Source organism: Xylaria bambusicola (genome assembly GCF_022495145.1).
Source record: "Xylaria bambusicola strain CBS 139988 unplaced genomic scaffold F5B22scaffold_63, whole genome shotgun sequence".
Taxonomy (NCBI): domain Eukaryota; kingdom Fungi; phylum Ascomycota; class Sordariomycetes; order Xylariales; family Xylariaceae; genus Xylaria; species Xylaria bambusicola.
The window spans coordinates 40,406-66,166 of record NW_025953616.1 but is presented as its reverse complement, the minus strand read 5'-3'; the positions used below and the strand labels follow the sequence as shown (position 1 = coordinate 66,166).

At 50.4% G+C, this 25,761-nt stretch overlaps 5 protein-coding genes across 5 annotated transcripts; 2 read left to right on the top strand and 3 right to left on the bottom strand.

The window, feature by feature from the left end:
- Window positions 1-3,967: 3,967 nt before the first annotated feature.
- On the bottom strand, window positions 3,968-6,356 carry F5B22DRAFT_481265 (uncharacterized protein). The gene has a single exon (XM_047972248.1). The coding sequence runs from the start codon at window positions 6,119-6,121 to the stop codon at window positions 4,544-4,546; it is 1,578 nt and encodes a 525-aa protein (XP_047826283.1). The 5' UTR covers window positions 6,122-6,356; the 3' UTR covers window positions 3,968-4,543.
- A 4,734-nt stretch (window positions 6,357-11,090) lies between these two features.
- F5B22DRAFT_481183 (carbohydrate esterase family 9 protein) lies at window positions 11,091-13,071 on the bottom strand. Its single transcript, XM_047972247.1, has 3 exons — window positions 12,882-13,071; window positions 11,647-12,753; window positions 11,091-11,576 (listed from the first exon to the last, which is right to left on the bottom strand). Exons 2-3 carry the CDS (start codon window positions 12,711-12,713, stop codon window positions 11,330-11,332), a joined length of 1,314 nt encoding a protein of 437 aa, XP_047826282.1. The 5' UTR covers window positions 12,714-12,753; window positions 12,882-13,071; the 3' UTR covers window positions 11,091-11,329.
- A 1,223-nt stretch (window positions 13,072-14,294) lies between these two features.
- Window positions 14,295-17,945, top strand: F5B22DRAFT_481314 (glycoside hydrolase family 3 protein). The gene is made up of 6 exons (XM_047972250.1): window positions 14,295-14,486; window positions 14,629-14,747; window positions 14,863-16,131; window positions 16,183-17,405; window positions 17,460-17,546; window positions 17,618-17,945. The coding sequence occupies exons 1-6, from the start codon at window positions 14,437-14,439 to the stop codon at window positions 17,633-17,635; spliced, it is 2,766 nt and encodes a 921-aa protein (XP_047826281.1). The 5' UTR covers window positions 14,295-14,436; the 3' UTR covers window positions 17,636-17,945.
- A 2,080-nt stretch (window positions 17,946-20,025) lies between these two features.
- On the top strand, window positions 20,026-21,639 carry F5B22DRAFT_651088 (uncharacterized protein; the record flags this gene model as incomplete). The annotated part of the gene is made up of 2 exons (XM_047979408.1): window positions 20,026-20,153; window positions 20,262-21,639. The coding sequence occupies 2 exons, from the start codon at window positions 20,026-20,028 to the stop codon at window positions 21,637-21,639; spliced, it is 1,506 nt and encodes a 501-aa protein (XP_047826280.1).
- Window positions 21,640-23,130: 1,491 nt separating this feature from the next.
- On the bottom strand, window positions 23,131-25,243 carry F5B22DRAFT_481283 (hexokinase-1). The gene is made up of 3 exons (XM_047972249.1): window positions 24,434-25,243; window positions 23,797-24,369; window positions 23,131-23,725 (listed from the first exon to the last, which is right to left on the bottom strand). Exons 1-3 carry the CDS (start codon window positions 25,033-25,035, stop codon window positions 23,257-23,259), a joined length of 1,644 nt encoding a protein of 547 aa, XP_047826279.1. The 5' UTR covers window positions 25,036-25,243; the 3' UTR covers window positions 23,131-23,256.
- Window positions 25,244-25,761: the final 518 nt, after the last annotated feature.

Sequence of the window (25,761 nt, the reverse complement as noted above, 5' to 3'; positions counted from 1 at the left end):
GGCAATCTTTTGTAGCTGTTGTCGCTGCTCCTCACTCAATAAATTGGCCGTCGGCTGTGGCGCGACGGGACGGGCCTGCGCAACATCTGGAGAGGCGACGGGAGTTGTTAGTGCAAAGGCGTGAGGACCGCCAGATTCGTTCATGGCGGGCTGTGGCAACGGCATAGGTGGACGGGGAAGGCCGTCCTGCATTGGAAGTTGCTGGCTCATATTCCATCCTTCTTGATAGAACGGGTTGGCATCGTATGTGTCGTAGGGAGGGGTGTCTTGAAAAGGCCAGCTCGAGTCGTTAAAAAACTGCTGATCATCGCTAGTTGTATTCAGTGCATCGCCGTTCCCACCACCAGCAGTGGTACTGGCAGCTTGATAATATGAAGAGTTGGAGGCGTCGAGGCCATAAAGGCCTGAAGCTTCCTCCCGACGATCTGTCATGCTGATGCGATCACCAGATGCGAGCGTGGTTCGACATAAGTCAGGTTTAGGAAAAAAGGAAGCCCAACAAGAGATGGATAGGCAGGGGGTTGTCTGCCACGCCTGTCACCAGCGAAGGGGGGAGGAAGGGGTTTGGGGGGTGGATTGATAGGGCGGGGAACGGTTCACGATGGTGATTTGACGTTGGAGGCCGGGTGGCCTGATTCACTGAGTCGGGTCGCGGGCGTATGGGTACCTAAACAGGCGGACACCGAGAGAATGGCACCGTTGGTGATATAAAGATAAGGTGAAAAGTGTGGGCGACTAAGGTAAGTATGTATGATGGTGGGTAGTGGTCCGGTTTTGGGTGGTAGAAGGAACGGGAAAATTAAAAGAAGCTAGGAACCCAAGAAGCGGCACGGTCAGCTTAATGCTCCGCGAGACGCGATACGGCGCAATCCAGGGTCTGGGATTGAATCGAGACGGATTCTAGAGAGGGTGGTGATAATAGGAATAATAATGATGATGATGAGGATGATGAAGGAGAAGGGAAAAGGTATCGAAAGGCAGGCAAGTGTAGGTATTGATTGAGCGAAAAGAGAGGTGCGTGCGTGCGTGCATGCGTGAGCAGACAGCAGAGGACAAGAGTACCGTATGTACCGTATGTACCTGCCTATGAAGATGAAGAGGACGAAGCTGAAGGATTGGGCAACTTGGTTATGTGACGCCAAGGGCCGCGACAACTACCTAGTGTAGTGGGTGCAGGTGCTCTGCCTGCACACCCACTTGCTCTTGCTCTTGCTCTTGCTCTCCTACTGGTAACTTGTAAGTACTCGGTACGACTACACTGGTCCCAGTCTCACTTCATTTACACGTACATCAATCAGTACCTTGGGCACGCTGGAAGCAGATCTATTACTGTCGGTAGCTTTTTCTTGTGGTGTCTTCCTCTTCCTCTTCTTCTTCTACTTCTTCTGCTGCTGCTTCTCCCTACTAGATCTAGCGTAGTGCGGAGAGGGACAAGGGCAGGACGGAGAACAGAAGAATAGAGCCGAGGAGAGTCGTGCGTCACGTTCTTGGAGGCACAAGATCTCGATGGGGGGGTGGGCTCTGAAAATCTGTGTACAGGCAGGATCCCCGTTGCTTGCGTGCCTTAAATGGGCAATTTCGACAGAGGTGTAACTTTTGTACCCTTTTAGTAAGTACAGTACTCAGTAGTAAATTATGTAGGCATGTCATCAATCTGAATAGAGATTAGGTAGGCAGGTAGATAGTTAGGTAATGTACGTACTGTAGTACGTGTAGACAGACAGGACAAGCAAACAGACACAAGATACCGGTACGAGTACAAGACAGATGGGTGGATAGGCAGGCTACTAGGGAAAAAAAAAATAGTGCAAGGGGCAATCAAGAACTTGAAATAGCATTAACACAATGCAGAGGGAAGTTCGGTTCAACTATCGCCCACTATCTACCCACACACAGCAGCTCGCATCCTGGAGCATCCTAAAGCATCCTCGAGCAGAGAGACAGAGAGAGATAGAGATAGAGACCACACAGGCGCGCGCAGGCATGGCAGAGACGCCAGAGACGCCAGCAAGCCCAGACAAGAGACAAGAGACAAGAGTCAAAGTCCGAGATGCCTCGCAGCAGCGTGCAGCTGGCTGGGAGAGTACCTATTCGCCAGGACGGGAGGGATGTGAGGGATTGTGTGGGATGTGTGTCGGGAAGGTGGACGGACGGATGCTGCAGTCTGCAGTCTGGACAACGCGCCAGAGATCAGAGATCATACGATGGCGGGAAACTTCGGACCCTCCTGACTGAGACAAGACACCAGGACCGGCTTGCGACGAAGCAAGCTTCGCGCGACCCCTCCCGAGCCCTCCCTCTCACTGTCTCTCTCTCTCTCCTGTCACTCTGTCGCTTGTGTCTTGCTCTTCCAGCTCTAGCGTGCGCTAACTCTTGCGACTCCGGGCTGAGCCGTTGTTCTCTAGTGTAGTGTGCGTCCACTACTGCACACACTAGGTAGGTAACCTTCACGATGGCCTTCAACGGCTGTCTAGGGCGTTCGATGATGCATTATTACGGCACGCTATCACTGTTCAGTGCTAGTTGTTCGCCAGAGTTGACCACTCGTGGCCCGATTTACTAGTAGTCCATCAACGCTTCGCCGCTCATGCAACACAGGGCCACTGTTACTAACACCCAGTACAGAAAACCACGTTCTTGGATTCCAGCATCGGAGTCCTCCGCAGCGACTAAGGAAAAAGCATCCTGAAAATGCGTGGGGATTGGCAAGCATTTGGCATGTCATTGGCGCGCGGGTGCATTTTAGTGTCGTGTAAACCTGAAGTAAAGGTAAATTATGCATGCACGGACAATCAGCTAATTAGCACAATTGAAATTGGAAGTGTGATGCTACCTACACTGCGACCTAGGTACTGTAAGTGCGATGCCTCCCCATATCAGTCCACTGTCTAGTCGCGAATCGCCTCTGAGATCTATCTCGGTTATGTAGAGATTTCATACATACTACATCGTACAGACTATGCTAGTGTACACGTGTAAGATAGGCTAATGCAACCCGCCATCTTGCCTCTCTTTCGACCGCATGCGATGATGGGTACGGAATAAAATGGAGTACCTACTTGTACAATAGAGTACTATGTACGCGGATCTGTAGTACCATCTGTCTTCAAGTACAAGGATACACTGGCGACAGAAGAGATTGATCGAAAAGGACAAACATCAGTCTACACTACTTAGGTACTATTGTAAGTAAGTATGTATCTATCTCGAAACATTTGCCGGGATTATACACGGGCATGTCATTGCTCTTTCGCATCTTGCATAACGCGCACAGGTCGAGGCCAATCGGGAATCGCATCTTTGCATCCTCTCGCACCACCAGTGAAACCGGTATACTTCATAAGTGGTATATATCGTACGTCTTGTCTGCGCAAGAGTTGTATACTGTAACATTTCCCATCATTCCGTGATAGTTGCCACCGATCCATGTCATGATTATCATCGAGCTGGACGGCGATCACGGTAACCGACCTGGGTACTGGTAATCTCCTCGCGTTGCTGTCCTTGGGTCTCCGGGTACGGTCCGGGTCTGGTCTGCCCTGCGAGGTAGGAGATAGTACGCAAGGTGGAGGATTTTATTTCCTCATACGGCCGAAGATGCCTACCATCTCGGTTAGGTACCCCATGGCCGAAGCTGTGGCTGGACCTGGGAAATCGCCTTATAATAAGAATATGGCCTGATCGGACAGGATTCCCCAAGCCTCAATTCACTATTGCTCAATCTAAGGCCTCAGCTTCCTGGGTATCATCCCTTACTTAGTTGTCTATTTTTGCCACTTTACAATACCAGTCACTACTCTACATTGATAGGGAATCTGCTGTAGTAATATGAGGCTTAAGGCCAGCTGTACCTAACTGACATTGTGGCTGCTGCTTAGAAATACCTGGCAGCTGATTTGACACATCTTGATCCACCCGGTCCGTAACACAACTGAGTGTTCTTGGAGGTATCAACATACTACGTAGTAGGTAGTGTGAGGATGATTATCTTTACCTCACAGGCATTAAGAATTGTAACACCACTTACATACTCCAAATTTTGCTAGAGAAGAGAATATCGGGATAGTTCTCATTGAAGAGATTGCCTCCATAGTCAATCTGGACCAAACAAATTCGTAACCAACCAGGCAGGAATACGCAGGGGACAAGCAGATTTATCACAATATTGTTCAGGGGGTGGACTTTGAGCCTTGAATAAGTTTTTCCAAAAACAATATTTTCGTCTATCGAAGACAGCGAATCTAAAAATCTTGTTGATGACAGCCCACTGGAATGACTGGTTGGCTGATAGTGTACAATTGACTCCAATAAGACTCCCTCCCCGTGGTATAAGTGATAACATCATTTCCTCAGTCCTACCTGATATCCCAGCTCAGCCTATTTGGCAAATCATCAACCCTGAAAAACAATAAAACCCCGTGTCGATCGTGACAATCCTTGTAACATCATCATTACATACCCAATAACTTCCAATAACCCATGAACACCGCCGCTCCTAGCGTCCTGAGGACATATTAACCCTATCAGTTCCCAAATCCATCGCCTACCACATCTCATCGGAACTTTGCACCATCGACATGGTTGGCGTCTTCGGCTGAAGTTGCTTCATCCGCTTACGGTCAGCCTTGGTCACCAGTGACGGTGTGACTGGTACCACAGGTGAGAACGGTTGATACGGCGAGTAGGGGACAGGGGCACCCGTCCAGGGCGTCTGCGCGCCAGGAGATAAGGGAATCGCCCGCTCAAAGGTTGTCTGTTTGGTGGTCTGCGCTGATGGAGAGCTCAATGCTGGCTCATACGCACGGAGGGGAAGTGTGCCTCCGGTGCGAACGGCCGAGGGGGCATTAGGCCGAGAAAATTGCCCAGATCGCGGCGATGTTGGGAACGTGGCCCCAGGCTTAGGCGAGCTTGGGAGTGAAGGAAACCGAGTCGTGCTAGGCTTGGGCGAACTTGGTAAACCGACAAGGGGCGCCGTTGATCGGTCTGAGGTTGCTGACACTGGATCTACCTCGGTCGGGGCCTGGGAATCGTACCGGTTGTGGCCGAATTGAGCACCAAGACGCTCATCTATACTTTGCGTGCTCTCTGGTGATAGATCTGGAGGGGTGATAGGTGCCACCGGCCCAGTGTGCCTCGCGTACTGCAAATATGCAGGCTGGTCTGTGGGAACAGGTGGCGGCGAAGCAGGCGCATAGTGACGAGGAGGTATTACATTCATCTCCTGTTCGTCCTGTCGAGGGAAGGTCCCTGACATGGGCGTTAGGATAGGGGAGGAGATGCTGATGCCCTTCGTATTATTCTTCTTCCTTGGAGATTTGAGAGCCGACAGGAATGCCGATGTTCGGGACTGCTTCTCTGGTTCACCTTGGCCAAGTTCCAAGTTTGCAGGCTTGTTCTTGCCCCTTTTCAGGATGCCCTGCTTTGGCGGGGCCACGGGCGGCGTTTGTTTGGCCAGAGGGCTCGGCGGCCGTTCGATGGGCGTGCCAGCCTCCTTGGCAGCCTCGTGCTCCAACACATATTTGTACATTTCCTCCAGCTGCTGTTGGGCCATCTCGTGGTCCGCAGCAACAACTCTATGGTCTACTAGAGGGTTGATGCCAAGAGTGCTCGTTGAGTATGTCGAAAAGGAGCCGGAAACTGTATATGGTGTCCGACCTTGCTCCCCTGATGGCGTTGGTGGCGTTGGGTATGAGAAGTTTTTGAAGGGCGACTTGGGTGTCTGAGGAGGGTAAGGAAAGTTCTGAGGATTGTCACCGGGTTTGAGCCCTGGGGGAAATGCGAACTGAAGTCCGTATTCCTGGTAGTTATCTAGACCAGCCTCTCCTGCTGTTATGCGCTTGCGACGCTGTTTCGCGAGTGATAATAGGATTAAGGCAACTATGACAACTGATAGGGCATATGCGCCTACAATCGCACCAATTTGAGCTGGAAGATAAGCTGGGTTGCGAAGCGCTTTGGCAGACAACGGAGGGCCGTCCTCTGGAGACGGTGCTGGATCGAAGTAGTTTGAGTATACGGTAAGCTCAGGTGTCGCAGAGCACAGAGGAATGAAGGCCAAGGAGTAGGTTAAAAGCAGAGAAAGATCAAGTAAGGGAGGCGTGCTATAAAGCCCCGGGTACATGGTGTTGTGTAATACAGATCTTCATATAATTTCACCATATCACGGCGCCTTGTCTCCTCGATCACGCAGGACCTCCTTACCATCAATCGAAACGTTTATTGCTGGAGAATCGACAAGGTCAATCACGGATTGGGAGGGCAATGGGCATGCAATGGGTATATAGCGGCTGGTGAAGTTCGGTAGTGTGTCGTCGAGGTGGGCCGTGGAGGAAGATACCAACATATCACGAGTGACACTGGGCTGTGAACCGGCCTCTCACTCGCCCAACCGGCCGGGCCATTGGGGGTATATGTGTGATGGCCCCCGAGAGAAGCGCCCAGTCAGCGTGATGGGAATCCATGCTGGATCACAGTGATCACTGCAACGGGCGGGAGTTGACCGCCTTTCGCGATTCTGGTTGGATGGAAGATCTGGGATGACAGGGGAGGTTAAGCGCCGACGACTCGAACTACGGAGCTGATTGGCGATCCATGCATGCATCGTCGCCCGCGAACCCCGCCCGAACCGCCCGGTGCCAGCCCCCCTCCGTGCAGTCCACCAGTCGCAACGAGCAGCGACTATCTACCCTATTCATAGAAGACTCGTTAGGTCGCTTGGCCATCGTGCCTCGTAGGTTGCTCCTGGTAAATTGTGCATTATTTTCCCCATTCTTCCTGTGCCTTCACATTTCGAGGTTTGCGCTCGGTTTGCTGTTCCTTACATTCTACCCTGCACGTGCCAGAAAAGCGGTGATAGAAATGGGATGTTCAATGCGATGGAATGATTCCATGCATTATAGTATCTGTACTATACTTTATCAAGAGCTGTCACAGCCTATCTACCTATCAGGAATCGGAACCGCACATGGTAATCGTGACTTGATAGATAGTGTACATTTGAAAACTGTGATAGAGTTGGGGCAGACGGTGACTATGGGCCCAAGCAACTTACACGTCGGCTAACGAGAACAAGAGTCAAGTATAATAGCGTAATACTTGTTGTGATATTGGAAAGAAGATGCGAATACCATCCTCTGATCATATGGGTGAGATTCAGATGGATCTACAATGGGCAATGCGCCTCCAGCTTCGAGATGCAGGAAAGTCTCAATTGACGAATGAGCTGAAAGATGGCACTTGATCCTCACATATAACGTCCGGGGGTTTGGGGTAAGGCGGGAGAGAATTCTTGGGGGAGAAGAGAAGGTCTGAGAAGTAGGTTAGGCAGGTACCTAGGTACCTACGGCGGGCCGCAGCGTGCACGACCACTTCAGCCACAAAACATACGCCACATCATCAACTTCCCTGGGCGAGTTCCAAGGTTGTTCAAGTACCTGATGTTTATTGTAAGCACGATATGACAACTCATAGACCGGATTCTTTGAAAACTCATTTCATATAGACCCTCATGCTGTTTCGCTGCCTTAATATCTATTGACTGATTTGGATGTGCAAAGGTCGTGTGATGTGAGGCTTGACTTTCCACAGTTACAAGTCACATGATACCGTGTCTGCTGTTAACTTGGTGGCGCGTGACTCCTCAGCCCAAGACGCGTCCTCACGCTGGATGATGCATGTCCATGTTGACCTAATCTTCTCATCTAAAAGATAGGCGATCTGTATCTGCTCTAAAGTGTGCTAGATCATGACATTCACAAATGGATTTGATATATTTAAATCGCTGAACAAGGCACAATGCCGTGCCGTCAGCTCCGAAGCCCCAACAGTAGCCATACTGGCTGGGCCAGGGAGTGGGAAGACGCATACGCTCACCTCGAGAGTCGTTTGGCTGATTGATAATGCCGGGATACAGCCGCAGGATATCATCGTGGCAACGTTCACCAATAAGGCGTCTAATGAGATGAAAAGCCGCATTGGACAGGCTCTTGGTGATGGACGGGAGAAGAGTATCATCATCGGTACCTTTCACAGCATCGCTCGGCGTTATCTCGTCAAATATGGCAAGCGCATTGGTCTGGATACCAACTTCGGAATTGCCGACGACTCAGATTCGAGAGGGATCATTACCCGCATTTGCAAGAGGCTGGACGCCTCTATAGAGCCTCCCATCGCTCGGGCCTGGATTAGTAAACGCAAGGCTAAGGGGACATCGGATGAGCAAACTGTCAAGGACAAAAAAGGCAAAAGCGTTGAGTCGCAAGCCCTGGAAAGGTGTTTTGAAGAGTATCAGAGCCAGCTTGAACGATCGAACTTACTCGACTACGATGATCTCCTCGTGCGCTGCGTCGAGCTTCTTCGAAAGTTCCCGCAGTGCGTCTCTAACATTCAAACGGTCTTGATTGATGAATATCAAGACACAAATGGGGTTCAATACGACCTCATGAAGCTTTTTGCGCAAAGATATCGGAGAGTTACTATCGTGGGAGACCCGGATCAGAGTATCTATGGATGGCGGTCTGCAGAGATAAAAAATCTGCATCGGCTACTCCGTGACTACCCCGGAACCGACGAGATCTCTTTGGAGGAAAACTACAGGTCCTCAAGTTGCATTCTGGATACTGCGTTGAAAGTCATACAACAAGACCAAGAAAGATACAAGAAGGTGCTTTTGCCCGTCCGCGATAAAGGAACTCGACCAGTTCTCCGTAAGTTAAAGAGCTCAAATGATGAAGCGGACTGGATTGTGTCAGAGATAAAGCGAATACGATTACTATCAGGAAATATGATAGATTTTGACGATTTTGCAATCCTGCTTCGGTCGGCAGCGTTATCTCGTCACGTCGAATCAGCCCTAGGACGGGAAGGTATCGCATACAGAATGGTTGGTATGTGTTATCTAGATTGAATACTTAGATAGTGTCTCGCTAACCACTGCTTTCTAGGCGGCTTCAAGTTTTACGAACGTACTGAAATCAAGATAGTACTAGATTATATGCGTATCATCCACCAGCCGGATAATAATGATGCTTTCGCGCGTATCATCAATGTCCCTAAACGAGGTATCGGCGAAATAACTATTAAAGCTCTCTTAGAGGAAGCTGAGAAATCATCTATGAGTCTGTGGCAGCTTATCGACAAGCATTGCCGAGGCCAACGTAGGGCCAAGACCAACATTAGACAGCAGACTGAGAATGCGCTTAGTGGAAGTTTGCTGAAACCTCTGAACAGTTTGCGGGAGCGGGTGCGTTCAGAGGCCGGGCTTGGCACGCCCATGAACTTGGTTGAGTTGATTCAGAAGTTGGTTCGCGATCTCAAGTTCGAGGACTATTTAGAAGCTACTTATGGTGCTGAGTATGAATCAAGGTGGGCAAATGTGCAAGAGTTCGTAACGCTTGCCGAAGAGTTTATGCGCCAGAGCCAATCAAATGATGATGATGCTCTCCCTCCTATCGAGGGGTTTGCCCAAGCGTCTGAAGACGACATTCTTGCTAGATTTCTCTCGAATATCTCACTAGCATCAGATAAACAAACCGACGACAAGGACCAGGAGGGGAAGCCGCTTGTTACGATATCTACCATACACGCTGCGAAGGGTCTTGAATGGCCTGTTGTTTTCATTCCTGCGGTCTACAACGGGTCTATACCACACTCACGAGCTGAAGACCAGAACGAAGAACGTCGTTTGCTATACGTAGCGATGACAAGAGCTAAGGCTCTCCTTTATCTAAGCTGTCCGCAGACCATTGCAAGTGGAGGCGGTAAACCCGCTGAGCTCTCATCTTTTATCGACCTCCTACCATCCTCAGCATTCCTCTCAAAGGGGCCATCCTTCGACCGGTCCGTAATGTCCTCGGTGGCTAAGATTCTGGGCCGGGAACTCCCTCTTGACAGCGTCATATACAAAGGTATCCCATCCATGACGGCACCGGAGGACAATCTTTTCCCAGTCGATCCCAACCAACCACTTAACTCCTCGGTCATCCCAGGAGGTGACAGCTGGGCACGCAAACGACAGAAACTTCAACACCCCGCTAAGGGCGTCCAGGTGGCAGAAGAGTCGGTAGAAGGCTGGGCCGCGCCGTATAAAACAACGATGCAGAAAGCGGCCTCTTTCACGGTGCCTCATTCGGCCGGCTTTACCACGGCCGGGGCACATATGGCCAGTGTTGCAGCTACTGCGGAAGCCAGTAAGTTAGCGGCACGGCCACCGCTACCAGCCCAGAGTGCCCCGAGGAAAACAACAAGCAATCGCCCTCCTAATCAGAGGAGTTTGCTAGGCTACGGCTACGGCATCACGAACCATGACAAGTCGAAAGTGGTTACCGATCTCACTGCGAATGCACCAGCCGTCCTAAAACGAACCTTATCAGTGCCAGCACCGCCTCCTCCGTACGCCCGACGCCGTACACTCAACAACGAGTACCTTCTCCCGCCTCCCGTAGCACCAGCCATCGACCCGACGCTGGCATCCCACAAGCTCGGCGCAGCAAAGCTACCCGCCAGCAAGCCCCCGCCACGCCGCAACGAGCCTTCTTCGAAACAATATCCAAACTTTTCGAGCTCGCCAACCCGGCCGTCCACCGAGTCCTCTTGCACGCCTGCTCCTATGGGACCAAAGACCGAGAACAAAGATACAGACAAGGACGCCGGAAAGAAACCGTCAGATGTAGGAGACGAAAACATCTCCCCGGAGGACTATAGACGGCCCGCGGCCAATTTCCACGCAACAACCGTGACGGGACCGCTGGGTTGGCGCGCGGGGATCAAGCGGCCAGCAGGTCTGGGACGCAGCGGGATCATGCCAATGGAGAAACTCAATAAACCGTATAAACTCACGATTAAGCGGCCGTGACGATGCATAAAGGTGTCGAGTGGTGCTCTTGGGGTGTATCTGATGTCTGGTTATATATATATAGGAGCAATTGGATTAACGCATACAAAGAACGAATGAACGGTACGAGCACTGGTGTGTATGGACATGGATAGCGTGTTGTTTGATAGTATGTATATTCATAACACGATACGGGATGGCCTTACATACGCCACTCCCACGCGAATAGATCGCCGCGAGGCTTCTGCAGATGCGGGTGACCGACTATACAGAATCTAACTTGATGAAATAGTCTAAACTATAAGCATGCTATGTGATTCTATGTCGGGAATGAAGTGATTGAAAGTTTGGTATATAAAAGTAATCTCTTCATCCCTATCGTTGCTGCTGAATCTTCATCAATATGCAATCTACCCTTTTTTTCTTCTCAACGCTGTGATTTAACGCTCATACCCTTCTTTATCTTAAGGGTTGGGGTATATGATAAAATGAGCCACCTTATCGGCTGAAGACTTTCGATCCAAACTTCCAGACCTCGTCAATGACGAGTTCGCTCCTACCTTGCGCGTTCACATTCTCAGAGAACACGATCAAGTCGGCGTCCGCGCCCTCTGTCAAACACCCCTTTGTTCCCTGGAGACCCAACATGGCGGCTGGCGTAGATGTGACGGCATTGAGGGCCTGCGGGATAGAAGCACCTGTCCAATTGAGGAAGTTGTTTACACACTCGATGAGCGTGATGGAGCTGTGTTCGAACCGTTAGCTGACCGATTTTCTGGAAATTTGATAGATCTATCGACTGGGATTTTACTCACCTTCCCGCAATGCGACCTGATCCTTCAAGGATCAATTTAGGTCCTTTCTTGATAATTTTACTCATATCCTCGCCGTTTGTCCAAGGGTAGGTGCCGTCCGGAAGCCCAACCAAGTGCATGGCATCAGTGACCAGTATAAAACCGTCTGGGTGCGCGTTGTACGCGATCTTGATGGTGGTTGGATGTAGATGTTCGCCATCGGCGATGATGCCGAACCAAGGGCGTGGTAGACTTTCGGCAATACCGAGAACCCCGAAAATACCCGGGTTGCGGTGGTGCAGTGGGCGCATTGCATTGAACAGATGTGTTATCATAGTGGCGCCGGCGCCAACAGCTGCGGATGCCTCCTCGTATGTTGCTTCTGAGTGTCCGATCGAGTAGATGATTCCTCGCCGCGATAATTCAGGGATCAAAGCTGTCATTTTTCCCAGTTCTGGAGCTGCCGTGATCATCTTGACTGCTGCAGGTCGGTAACCATCCTCACTGTGGAGATTACCTGCCCCGTAACAGTCCTCAAGATCCTCAAAACTTTCAGCTTGCCGTAATACGTCAACATTATGAATCCCGTTTTTAGTCGGATTCAAAAAGGGGCCCTCGACATGTGCTCCAACAGACTCAGCTCCATCCTCTGCCACATGGTAGTAGCCTGAAGGGCCAAGATGTGGTAAAGCAGACTTGTATATCTCGCTCCGTTGGCTCGTGATCGTTGGCATGTAAGAGGTTACTCCCGTTGTGACAAGCTGTTTGTTCACCTCTCTTATTTTCTTGGCATAGGTAGCAGGCTCGAGAAGTGTTGAGAAGTTGAAGCCGAAAGCTCCATTCAGTTGGCACTCGATAAGTCCTGGCGACAGTATACGACCACCAAGGTTGATGACCTCGTCAGGTAGGATCAAGTCATCGTAGAAGGCAGCTTGGCTTGGAACAATCTTGCCCGTAACAGAGTCTACCCAGAGGTCTTCCCTAACCAGCGATCTGCCTCGTAGGATACGGCAGTTGGTGAATTTAGTGATACCGTTCCGGCCGTCCCTGGGTGTAGCCTTGGGCGACGAGGGAAGTGAGTGGGGCATTGTGACGTTGTCAAGATATGGACAGTAGGGAGATTCTTTACTAAAGTGAGGTAGATGTATCAGGGATATTGTTAGGTTCCGTCGAGTAGTAGGACCGTAGTCCCTTCAGCGAGTATCTTGACCTCCATGAAAGATATGCCACAGCGAAGACAGATACTGCGTACCTACGAATATTTATTGTTCACGATAACGCATCAGCGACAGTGTCAGAAACAAGATCATACTGGTTTACACTGGCGGCGCCTATGGAATCAGACCAGTCTGATCTCTCCACCTAACGAGTAAAGTGATAACGGTACTGTCATGTCCGATGGTATCAGCGTCATTACACTCTGCGAGATATCACTGCGGGGCAGATTATGGTATTTTTTTAGTGGCATATCCGTCCGCAGGCCGGGATTTGCGCGTGTGACTGTAACGCTCCTTCTAGACATGTTGCTTATTGGATTGGTACCAGTTGTATTGGAAAAGGATAGGTATCGAAGAGCGAAAGAATCGGCCATGTGAACCAGGAGATTGGCCACCGATGTCCGAAACACTAGCCCAATATAAGTGGACAATTCGTTATAGAGGGTATACGTTGGGCTTTCAAGGTATCGACGAATGCTGATTCGTCACACTGGTCGACGGTGCGATACTGGATAGATTCATTTCATTCGTCGATATGACGTGCGTTGGTAGCGTAAGCTGTTCGCGCTCGCGCTCGCGCTCGCTGATAGTAACAGGCCCACGGTTAGCAGAGTTCACGTTGAAACATGTGGATGTGACCATAGCATTTCGCAGGAGCCCTTGGTTGGTAGGTCACGTCAGAGTCAGGTAGGTCTCAGATGAGGCTCCAACACCCAACGCATTGTCGGTGTTGGTTGGGTCTCGAACCAGAACGTAACGTTGCGAAGTATGGGGGAGAAGGAAGAAGAAGAGGATGAGCAACGGCCAACGACAAGGTTCAGTTCGGCTGCTAACGGTGCTAAGCATCGCCTAGACTGAAGTGGTGTAGTGGCGATGTGGTCGAAGTGGAAGGTCTTTTGGTTGTGGTGGGAGGAGATCGGCCGAGTCCAGCCGAGGAGGAACGCCAACCAGCATCTCAGTGCTCGTGACTGTGGCATTACCTAAGTAAGACAGAACCCAAGGCAGAACCCAAGACAGCTCTATCAGGCAGATCAGGGCCTCTCAGACACTGCTAACCTGAGTAGGAGATTCGTTCTTGGCGAGCCTCTTGCAGGCTTTTCTTACTATGTAAGTACATAGTAACATAGTATCTTCATGCGTCCAAGACGCAGAGACGAGAAAACCACTGGCTAATTGACCAATCATGTCCGAATTTCCAACTTGAGACAGTTGAAGCTGCAGTTATGCTGCTCAGTAGGTAGGAGACCCTTGCAATGGTAGCTGCGGCAGCTCCAGAGATTGATTACCTACACTACCTACACTACAGCATCTACTTACCTAATATCGGCTCGTGAGGCATAAGCGACAGCCGGCATCTCTTGTCCCATACAGTACCATACCATCCAGACTGCAAAACGCTTCGCAAATCATGAGCACATGTTTATCTTTACTGTAACACCGTGTTGTAAATCCTGAAGCGCCGATGTCGATTGCTCTGAACCCTGCATTGCCGTACTGTGTCCGTAAGCCCATAGCCCCACCAAGACGAGAATAGTGACACGACTTCACGTCCTCGCCTCTTCCTGCTGCTGGTGCTGGTGCTGGTGATAGCAGCATGGCGAGGCAAGATGGCGAGCTTGATCCGCTTTGGCAGGACCTCGACTGGTACGTGAACACTCATTGCTTGCTGTTTTCCTTGGGTCCCACCGCTGTAATCCGGGCTCCCCCTCGGTGTTTGGCTATATCCTCTCAGACCATGTTTACTGGTGATGCTCTATGGCTAGCTCACTAACACCCCGTGAAATAGGGCCATTGGTCAGATGCTAATTATGGGATGGGATGGCACCGAAGTAACGCCTCACATTAGAAATCTAATCGAGAATCATCACCTTGGCTCAATCCTTCTTACTGCTAAAAATCTTAAATGTACCTACTCCCCAACCCCCTGTTCACTTGAGCCGCACCAAGGCTGGCCCTCCGTGGACCACCTCAGGTGGCGATGACCACGTTCAAGTACTGATGTGAGAATACTTATATATAGCGGCTGAGCAGACTGCCGCCCTTGTCCAGGAATTGCAAACCATTGCCCATCAGGCTGGACACCCGCAACCACTCTTGATAGCGGTTGACCAAGAGAATGGAGGCGTCAATAGTCTATTCGATGAGGATTATATATGTCAGTTCCCCAGCGCCATGGGGCTTGCTGCTGCCGGCAGCCCTGATTTAGCATACAATGTAGCCAAAGCTACGGCGACCGAGATATCTGCCGTCGGTGTAAACCTCATTCTCGGCCCAGTCTTGGACGTCTTAACTAACGCCCGTCATCAACCCCTTGGAGTGCGGACTACGGGCGATGACCCACAAGAGGCATCGCAATATTGTATCGCGACTATCAATGGCTATAAGGACGCTGGTATAGCCACGTGTGGCAAGCACTTTCCCTCATATGGCAATCTTGATTTTCTCGGCTCCAGCTTGGATATGCCTATCATCACTCAGACATTGGAAGAACTTAGCCTCAGTGCCCTAGTTCCCTTCAGAAATGCGGTCGCAGCTGGGCGCCTAGATGCCATGTTCATCGGAGGTTGTGGAATACAGAATGCAGGCATGAATGTTACACATGCCTGTCTCTCAGACCAGGTTGTTGATGATTTACTGAGGAATGACCTGGGGTTCAAAGGCGTCGCCATATCAGAGTGCCTAGAGATGCAATCACTAATCCAAGAATATGGTGTGAAAGGAGGCACTGTCATGGCCGTCGAAGCAGGTAATGACCTGATCCTTCTCTGCCGGGCGCACGATATCCAGCTAGAAGCTATATCTGGCCTGCAATTGGGCATTGAGAATGGCATTATCTCAAAGAAGAGGATCTACACGTCCTTGCGGCGGGTTCTCAAAATGAAAAGTGCTTGCACATCGTGGGAAAAGGCGCTTAATTCCCCAGGACTGTCTCTATTGTCTAAGATACACCCCTCGCATCTCGCACTGTCACATAAGGCCTATGATCAGTCGATCACAATAGTACGGGATAAGGACAACCTTCTTCCCCTATCAGAGAGCCTGCTTCAGGGAGAGGAACTGCTGTTATTGACACCGCTCGTAAAGCCTTTACCTGCCTCGGCAGCTACAAAAAGCATGATGGAGAAAGGCAACGGAAAACTTACAACTTTGCATGAGAAATATGCCCATTTTGAACGCGGAACAATCATGACTGGGGAAGGTGTATTCCGGGAATTCGGCAAGTCATTGGCACGTATTCGCAATGGCAAGCTCCTTCATACTTCGTACACAGCCAACGGTCTCAGGCCAGGTAAGTAACCACCTCAATTGGTTCAGAAGCTGACCAAGCTGACGCTATTAGTACATGAAAATCTCATAAACAGAGCGTCTGCCATTATCATAGTAACTGCCGACGCCAACCGCAACATGTATCAAAATGGTTTCACGAAGCACGTAGCCATGATGTGCCAAATGCTTCGCGGAACGGGACAGAAGAAGTCACTCATTGTAGTAGCAGTTAGTTCACCATATGACTTCGCTATGGAAAAACTAATCGGCACTTATGTCTGCACATTTGACTTCACAGAAACAGCAATGGCTTCACTTGTACGAGCTCTGTATGGAGAATTTGTTCCGCAAGGGTCGATGCCAGGGACAATGAGGAAGAACAAGAGGATGACGAAGACAAGACAGCAGTGGCTTGTTGAGAACTACGAGCGAAGCCGGGACGAAAACGGCCTGGATGAATTACTCCGAACATTGGCTAGATCAAGCACGCCGAATTTGCCGTACATCGCTACGACTGCTGCCTCATTCGAGCTCCATGATTCGAATTTTGAGGAATCCCACTTCGTTGTTCGAAACAGCAGCACAAGCATGCTGTATGGCTTCGTTGCGACTTACTTCATTAAGAATGTTGGTATAATCGGAGCAATATTCGTGGACCCCTCGAAACGGAACGTATCGGTGGGGAGATCCCTGCATCGGCGAGCCATGCGATCATTGTTACAAAAGTCAGGAATCAAGAAAATACAATTGGGGCTTGCCTATCCGGGCATTTTCCCGGGCGTGCCAGTTGATGAGAGTGGTAGTATTAGGAGCTGGTTCGACAACATCGGCTGGGATACGCAGTTCCCTAAGCGACTGGCCAATATGGTGATCGAAGATCTTGGGTCTTGGTCTGCGCCGGAAGGTCTATTGCAAAGCCTGCAGCGGGCTAATATCAGCTTCGACTTGATTAGATCGATGGACAACAGCGAATCCGTCCTGGCTCTCGTAGCGGCACATTCGGGGCCCGAGATTGTCGAGCTTTACCGGTCGGCTTTGCACGACCAGCACTGTGGTGTGGTTAGAGCTAAAGCCGCACTGGACAATGTGCTGGGCGTTGTCATCATCTGCAGTAAATCAAGTCGTCTATCAGCATATATGCCATCCCTCCACGCTCAGGGGAACCAGGAGGTTGGCGGCATTATTGCCCCAGTTGTTCCCACTACGACCCAGTCGAGCTTGGTAATGCAAGGGCTAGTCTTCGTGGGGTTGAGACAGAATAAATCACAAAAGTCGACAAAGAGCGTCCTGAGCTGGGTGAGTAGCAATGATGGCTTGGTTTTTCCGGTGTGTATAGCTGACAGAAAACAGGTTCCGGGCGAGGCACATGAGCTCTTTTCGGCCATGGGGTTCGAGGTTCAACAGACATTTGACGAGGTGGTGAACTCACCAGAACATGTAAGCACGAGCACAGTCCCCTCGAGCATTCCCTTCCCTTCATTCTTGAGTGCTGACATTGAGGATACTAGTGGCTTGACTTAAGTTAGAGCCAGCAACTATTTGTTGTAAACGGCTCTTCGTACTGTGTAAAGACTCTATCCATCTGTGTCCAGTTTTGGGGACGACTTGCTACGACTTTACATAAGAAAGTATGGAGTGAACGATTATGCGACCATGTTGTTCGAGTTTATGACGATTTTCCCATGAAGCGATGAGAGAGGGCAAATGTGATTTTCCAATTACTTAGTTCAGAGACCGTTGTATAATTACTACGTAGGTTCACAAGTAGGCACTCTGTTTTGTCGGCTGCAGATAGCAAATCAGGAAACCGGATGCATTATCGCTATCTTGATGTTGTGTATTACTCTGGCGGTTTCAAGTAGCGTAGAGCGTACCACCAATCCTTCAGCCCCTTCCAATTTACTATCAGCCCCGTTGTCGTCAGCTTCGCCACGATCCATCAGCGAAAATAGCAGCTGCTGTGGCTCATGATAACGCTGGCAGTTTCGGATATACACCCACTGTACTGTGCCATGTGCTGCCTACTGCTCGGGTGTCAATTCTCATCATTCTTGGCTCCGGGAACGGAATGAAGTGCAACTTCCTTCCAAGCGGGAACCATATCATCATCATCATTCATCCATCCATCCATCCCGGAGGTCATGTTCAAGCCTCAAGGGCATCGTGACCCTTGACGCCGGCGCAATTGAGCATGTGAAGTAGGACCGAGGAAGACGGCGCTTTGACTAATGAGTGACAGGCGGGATTCCCTACAGGGGCTTGAGCGCGGGGCATAGGAGGGGCCGAGATGATGGTCGTTACTATTCGCGATGTCATTCGTTCAATGTCGTCAACTCCCGATATCCGAAGGTCAAATCCCGGTCGCCAACCCTAACCTTCTGTCCTCCCCCATCTCCACTGCGACGTCGAATGTGGTCCAGTGTAGAAGGTGAAAACAATCTCTAGATAGGTAGGTACCCGGTCTGACGTTGGTGGTGGTGTAGAAGGGGGTGTACTACCTCTAGCAGACTCTAGGGAGGTGCTGTAGTAGCACTCAAGCTACCTAGCACGCTTCCCCAATTCATCTCGCGCTAACCAGGACACTTGCCCCGGACTGATAGCGAGGCTGCTGCTCTTTGCAAGCTCTCTATCTATCTCCCCGAGCTCCCTTCACTGTCCGTACCTATCATCTCGCCGATCCCGAGTCTACACTAATATCAAGCCCGGCGGTGTATTTACCTATTATGTATAGTAGTAGTAGGTACCTACTTAGCCTGCCTGCGTAACTCCCTTCATTGCTTTGAGGTAGGAGGTCAGGAGGTAGGAAATAGGAGATAGGTAAGCAAGTAGCCTGCTTGAGCTGAACACCAGATAGACCCTACATACCGGTACTATAGTACCTCGCTCTATCGCCGTGCAACCTCTTTACTACCTACATACTATGTAAGTAGCTTATGTATGTACTTGATGTATAGGAGGTTGGCTCTCTCACAGACTTCCTATCTTGCGCGACGACCCCCAAGAGATAAGAAAGTTCTTGACTGAAGATGACCACCACCCCTCCTTTTGCCACTATTGAGACATGATCTCGCGCGTATGACCTGATGGTCTGGATGTCATCTCACCAACGTAGATAGATCAATGTGACGAGCGAGTAGGTTGATGCTGGTTGATCTACTGGTGTGGTATGTCCTGATCGTGACCGACGGCCGGCAATGGCCTCCTCGTCGCTACTGACTGTAAACCTGGCACCCAATGACACTCTGCGTTTCTCACGACCCTGCGCTAGACCCCGGGCCCTTGCCCCAGAGCCGTTTCGTTTAACACCACTTTTCTTAGAGCACTTACCCTACTAGCGCCCTATAGTAGGCCCAGTATAGGTAGGTGCTGTACGTGCTATGTAGTGCAGCGTAGTGCTCGCCCAGCCAGAATATCTTCCAGCCACGAAGTGATCGCCAGATCCCACGATTCTCCACCTTCGAGAGTGTCCACAGCCCAGGTACCGCTGGTCGTTTGTCGCTGCTGGTCTGCTTGTCTGCTCAACGGCTGCACAAGTTCTGGCCTGTTCTATTTTCTGTATGCCGCTCGCTGCTTTGCGCGAAACCACACTACGTAGTTTGTTTGGTGGCTCGATCGATTGTTTCATCACATCATCATATCTGCCTACTCGGTGTCAGTCAACGGTGCGGCATAACGAGCAAATACCTAACTACCTACCTACCTAGGCAGTTCGCTGTCAGAACCGCGCGCTACTGTTGAGCACCGTCGCGACAAATTGAAGACCGACGGTGTCCGACCCTCTTAGAAACAACCCCCCCTTTTATGGAAACAACAGGACAGGTGAAATCACGGCTTCAATACCGGCAACCGTGCGACAGCGTTTGTATTCGAATTCAGGCAGAGCACCGAAGCAGGGGCTGCCGGCCCCTACAATGAAATGGCGGCCTATAACTCGATGCCGGCGCCTAATTCTGGCGAGACCATAGGATTGAATCCTGCTATGGCCGGTCATGGGCTCGGGATCGAGAGTTTCGATGCCGAGATAAATTTTGATGATGCCATGTTGTAAGTCTGGTCCCGAGTGATCGGTTCATCCCTTACAATTGCTGCAAAGAAGCTAGAGTGTAAAGGGAGACCGGCTTTGTCTTACATGCAATGCTAAGAATTCGGTAGAGAAACTGTTAATGGAAATATCCCGCCCTTCGCCTTCACACCATCTGTTGACTTCGATACATTTACGACCACCTTCGAAGATCCTTTCAATTACGCGAGACCTTACGAGAATACACCGCACCCCGAGGCTTTGCACGATGAAGGGTCATCACCCCAACAACCCGACGATAAATTGCTCGGCTTCTCGCTCACGTCCGTCAAGGCTACTCCTTTGGATGACGCCCTAGGCGCATACTCCGACGTCAACATGACAGCCGAGCTATATGGCATGTTTTTCGTAGCCGAGGATGTATTTGGCGGGGAGACGACGGGCCGCCCCCTAGAATTGACCTGCTACCGTCGGAATCTTTGGCAGTGTTCCGGACAGATCGTCATGCCGAGGCACTGCACTCAAGTCATGAATGAACAAGGACGCGCCATCCCTATTGTGGAATTTTACGCCTCCATATCAGCCATAGAGAGCATTGAGGGAAAGGCGACCGAAGTCATCAGTATACCATGGAAGAGCAGTAACCCAGCCCTTGGCGAGGGTCAGGAAACCAAAGTGCAGGGTGCGCCGCCAAAAATTTTACTAGATCTGGGCGGTGGGCAAGACATTGATGGGCACCGGGTCAGTTTGCCGGTGTCATGGAAACGCTTGCAGTTTAAGAGTGCCACAGCGAACAACGGGCGCCGGAAAGGTTTGCAACAGCATTATGTGGTGCAAATAAGCCTTTTAGGGAAAATGAAGGCGAGCGGCGAGATGATGAAAATCGCCGATATCCAGAGCGGTCCTGTAATTGTGCGCGGACGAAGTCCCCGGAACTTCGACAGTAAGAAAGACGTCCCCCTCACGGGAGACAAGAAGGTGCCCAACAATGGCGAGAAGGCTCGTACACAAAGCGACGCAAGCGCCGCTCCTACACCGAATTTCAAGACAGAAAAGACAGACTCAATACAAGGTTTGAATCAATATTCGTCACACAACAATACTCGGCCAAGCGACTGGGTTCCTCCTCCAACACCGGGACATGCACATAACACTCAGCAGCATCCAGCCAAAAGGATGGCCATGTCACCAAATCCGAACAGACCGCCTGTACCAGGATGGAGCCAGGAAAGTCCTGGCAAGGTGGCCAACTGGGACAGGAATCTGAAGAATTCAACACCCACTGTGTCCGCCCCGATCACCCTATCGCTCTCCGAGGACGAACGCAGCCCGAACAACCGCTCCACTACAGACTCCTTAACAAGTCCCAAAGTACAACGGACATCAACGATGCATGCCATGGGAGGCAGCCCAGGGGAAGAAGAGGAGGAATTGTACGAATATTTCCCACTGAGTGTAGATGATTGGTTAGTCCTTCTTATTCATCCATACAGGGATAGCGCTTGCTAACGATTTCTTTTTTTTAAAAGGACACCGCTTGTTGAAACAGTATATCGCCCGCATCTTGTACATCATATATCTCTCCCGCAAGAAATAAAAGCACAGCAGATCAGGAGCAAGTCGAAGAGATATTTCTCTGCTGAATGAACCAATCCAATTGGTCCTTTTTCTTTCTTTTTCTGTTCAAAGAATTGGGCTCGAGCGAGAAGGCGGAAAGATGAAGATATGGGAAACGGTCCGTTTTTTAACGACTGCGGTATGAGACCACGACAATTAGGTTTCTTGCATGACGAGGGGAAAATTCATGTATCTTTTTTTTTCTCTTCTTCTAAAGTTTTCTGGTTTACGTTTTGGCATCCATCATATTTTGTCTAGGCTGCTAGCTAGCTACACGGCGATTGGTTGAGCTGGCTGGCTGGCTGGCTCTTTTGTAGTAGTATACTTTGTCTTGGTTTGGATATCTGCGGTTTTTTTCACCTCGGCCGGTTTCGTGGCGTTCCAAAATGGTTTGTGCCGAAGCCTGGCATAGGTCAATCAATATACCCCCTTTTGATATCTCTTCGACTCTGCGAATGCTTTTGTGCCGTGTCCGCGTGTGACTTGATTCGAGCATCGTAACGTTATGGCTGCGGTTGGCTTGTACGTGGGAATTAGGCTTGATATTCATATGCTTTGCACGCGGGTGCCTGATGCTGTTGCGAACTTAGTTGTTCTGTGCATAAGGACCTTGGGCAAGTCAGCAAGGTTACCTACCCTGCCCAATGAGATACTCATAAGAAGGGAGAGAAGCATTGTGTCGTTTGGATTACTGGCTTCTTGTATCCAAATTGGGCGAATATAGGGGAAATTCGGAGTAATCATTGGTTGCTGGTTGTCAGGCAAGCCTTATACATATTCGATGCAATTACTGTTGCGTGTCTAAGGACACCGGTATCCCGCTGGAAATTTTGTTCCGATGTGTGTTGATAATCATAAATAAAGAACCAGACATTTGTTCAGATATATATATATGTATTTTCCCTCTATGGGTATGTATGTATGTATGTATGCATGTGTTGTTGTGGTATATACAGCGTTTCGTAAAAAAAAAAAAAAAAAAAAAAAAGTGAGAGACTACCTAGCTCCTTTGGCATCTACCCCCGTAGGTATATAGAAGGTAAGAAATATCTTTGCAAATAAGGTGAAGATGAAAATCAAGAACTATGCAAGGGGTTATGATCCAAGAGAGTCAAGTAAAGTAAAACGAAAACGAAAACCAAACCCCCTCTTTTCTTTTCAGGAAGATTTCTTGCTCGCTTTAAGTGCTATCGCTTCCCTACGAGGTCAGGGTATTTTATTTCGAGGTCCCTTCCCTCCCCTCCCCTCCCCTCTTTAACTCTGCCCTCAAGAGAAGAAAAAGAATGAATAATATCAGATAAAACAACATAGCATGGTATAATCGTTACTTATCATCATGATGCATAAGACAATGGCGATGATGGGTGTTAAAAATGGTTTTTTTTTTCTTTGCACAAAAACTCAGCAACGGTATGGTGCAGGTAAGTAAGTAAGTAGGTAGGTAAGGTATATGCAAGACCCCCCCGCGCCCAGGTCATTCCCTCCTATATGATAGGCTGATAAAAACTTTCACGATGTCTGACCCTCAGCAAGCGCGCAACCCAGCGCGACAGCAGCGCCAATAATCGAGCTCTCGACCGCGGGCACGAGATCGATCGAGCCGGCGGCCAACACGGGGTTTCCGGCGCCCGCGACGAGCCCCGTGATGTGGGCCTGGCATCTGCCCAGATAGCCTGGGTAGTGCTCGATGACGGAGCCGTTGAAGGCGACCTTGGTGTGCGGCGGCGTCGCGAGATCTTCTTCTGCTGTCGTCGCTGATGCTACGGGCTTCTCCTCTTCACAGGCTTGCTCCGCGGCCGTCTCGTACCGCAGCTCCCAGAGCGAGAACACCGCTGCCCCGAGGAGCGCCGCCGACCGCCGCGAGATGAATGACGCGAGCGTCCGGATGGCGCCTATGTCGGCTGGGGTGGCGGGTATAGGACAGGGGTGTGCGGATGTGAATGCCAGAAGGGCTTTCTCGAGCGTGGATGAGGTGTCGCTGTGAGAGGATTGAGTGTTAGTTTCTCGATCCTACGGAGAAATGTTTTCGTGTGTGGGGGGTGTACTAACGCTTCCATTCGCGAGAGAATCTCGGTGTCGAGGGAGTAAGGCTCAGTGAGCGACGGCGGTAACTCGCCGCCGAGCAAGCCTGTTGTCTCGACAGCTTCGACGATCGCGAGCCGGCAGATCTCGCCCAAGTAGTACCCGCTAAGGTAGTGCTCGAGTGGTTGGAATTCCGGGCGGGGATGCGAGGCGTTCAGGAGCGTGTCCCACCGCGTCTCGGGGAGGATATCGTGACCGAACATGCCCAATTCCGTGTTGACGATGACATGGCTAGCCGAGTCGAACCAGCTCTTGGGGCGCCTGCCGTATTTCAACCGGCCGATTGCTGATACGGGGAGGTGCACGGCTATGTTAGTGCCTGTGCCTAGGATCAGGCCGAACCGTGTTTCAGCATGAGTGTAAGCCTGTGATAGAAGGGTCGCGCTGCCATCGTTGATGATGGAGGCGAGTTGAACGTTCAGACCATGCTTTAGGCAGGCAGATTGGATGATTCCTCCCAGATCTTGGCCTAATAGGCCACTGGTAGCAAGGAAACCCTTGCCCATGCCCATTAATAGGCCACCACCTAATGATATTTGCCTGTTGGAGGACCGGTTTGTTAGTATACGTGGGAATGTATATGCAGGAACTGGAGATCTCTTACTCAACGGGGAAACTCCATGCTAATCCCATAGGTATCGGGTCCTGGGTCTTTGCTATTTCGTCCTTATGAATCACCTCGTGTATCCGCATCGCCATCCAGTCAAAGAATGCCATGCCCTCGAGCCTCTTGATCTCGGGTGTGATCTTAAAGCTGATCATCCGCACAATCTCACATTCTCGCCCACGGGTTTCCCTTCCCCTCAACGCGACTAACGCAACGCGTAACGTCGATCCCCCAACATCGAGGGCTAGATATTGGCCGACCTCCTTACCTGTAGGCAGGAGGTGGTTGAAAGACGGTAACATACATTCGGGATGTGTCTGTAACCGCTCACGGAACTGGGCCTTGAGATCTGATGAGAACGTCCTCAATCGGTCCCCCTCAATGGGACTTAACAGCAGCTTCTCTGCTTCCTTGAGGAACTCGGCAATGGTCCTAGAAACCTTGATTGGCCTGCCATTGGTATCTTGTTCTTTTAACTTTCGGGGGCTTATCCAGAATGCGAATAACACCTGGAGGAAGGACTTGCCCCGGAGGAACGACTTGAGAGCCGCCAGTAACGATTTTCTCAGTGTTGTCATTGCAGAAGCGAGTGGCCGCATGACAAGGGGGGAGAAAGAGAACGACTATTCCTTCTCTTTTTCTTCGGGTGGTGGGGGGTGGGGTTGATATATATTTAAAACATGAAGGTCGGGATACGGCTAGCCCTCGATTTACCACCACGCACCGACGATGTAAGTGAGAGAGTGTGTTTGTGTACGTAAGTGAGAGCGAGAGAGAAAGAGGCCGATTGGGAATAAGATCTGCCCTCTCAAGCAACGCTTGCCATGTCTTGGGACAGGTGGGAATGTAGAGGTACCATGTGAATATTAAGCCAAGCAAGCGTCAATGTTGTACGGTTGTCTCAGAGGGGGGGTGCCGCGTCGAGACTCTCGTATAAGCGGTAAATTAAGAGAGAAGAAGGGCTAGGGCCAAAGACTGAGAATGAAACCTGCCGGCAGAACAGATTGCTGCGACGATGCGATGTGTGTATGTCGATACTGATGGGCGGCCCGATGGTTGGATCTGGACCATGTACGGATCCCTCCAGATGGGACGACAGACGACACAGAGCCAACCGCAGAGCTCGGAAGCAGGAGAAGAAAACGCAGGTAACAGGACAGGGCAACGACCCCAAAAGGTAAGTTACAGCACGAATAAGTGATGCAATATACGAGCGAATGAGGTGCAGGCAATAGGTAGCAGTACCAGCAGCAATAGATACAATAATAGGTCGGTAATCTAGTAGGTAATGAACAAGAGAGGCAAAGGGGGTTGTCTCTTTCTTT

Excerpts from the sequence above, each read along its gene's own strand:
- F5B22DRAFT_481314 (XM_047972250.1), top strand. The coding sequence starts at position 14,437 with ATGGCGAGGCAAGATGGCGAGCTTGATCCGCTTTGGCAGGACCTCGAC. Across the intron at positions 14,487-14,628 it reads CTTTGGCAGGACCTCGACTG|GGCCATTGGTCAGATGCTAA; the intron begins GTACGTGAACAC and ends CCCGTGAAATAG. Across the intron at positions 16,132-16,182 it reads AGCCAACGGTCTCAGGCCAG|TACATGAAAATCTCATAAAC; the intron begins GTAAGTAACCAC and ends TGACGCTATTAG.
- F5B22DRAFT_481183 (XM_047972247.1), bottom strand. The coding sequence starts at position 12,713 with ATGCCCCACTCACTTCCCTCGTCGCCCAAGGCTACACCCAGGGACGGC. Across the intron at positions 11,577-11,646 it reads TCAGGTCGCATTGCGGGAAG|CTCCATCACGCTCATCGAGT; the intron begins GTGAGTAAAATC and ends GTTCGAACACAG.
- F5B22DRAFT_481283 (XM_047972249.1), bottom strand. The coding sequence starts at position 25,035 with ATGCGGCCACTCGCTTCTGCAATGACAACACTGAGAAAATCGTTACTG. Across the intron at positions 24,370-24,433 it reads GCATGGAGTTTCCCCGTTGA|GCAAATATCATTAGGTGGTG; the intron begins GTAAGAGATCTC and ends GTCCTCCAACAG. Across the intron at positions 23,726-23,796 it reads ATTCTCTCGCGAATGGAAGC|CGACACCTCATCCACGCTCG; the intron begins GTTAGTACACCC and ends ATCCTCTCACAG.
- F5B22DRAFT_481265 (XM_047972248.1), bottom strand. The coding sequence starts at position 6,121 with ATGTACCCGGGGCTTTATAGCACGCCTCCCTTACTTGATCTTTCTCTG.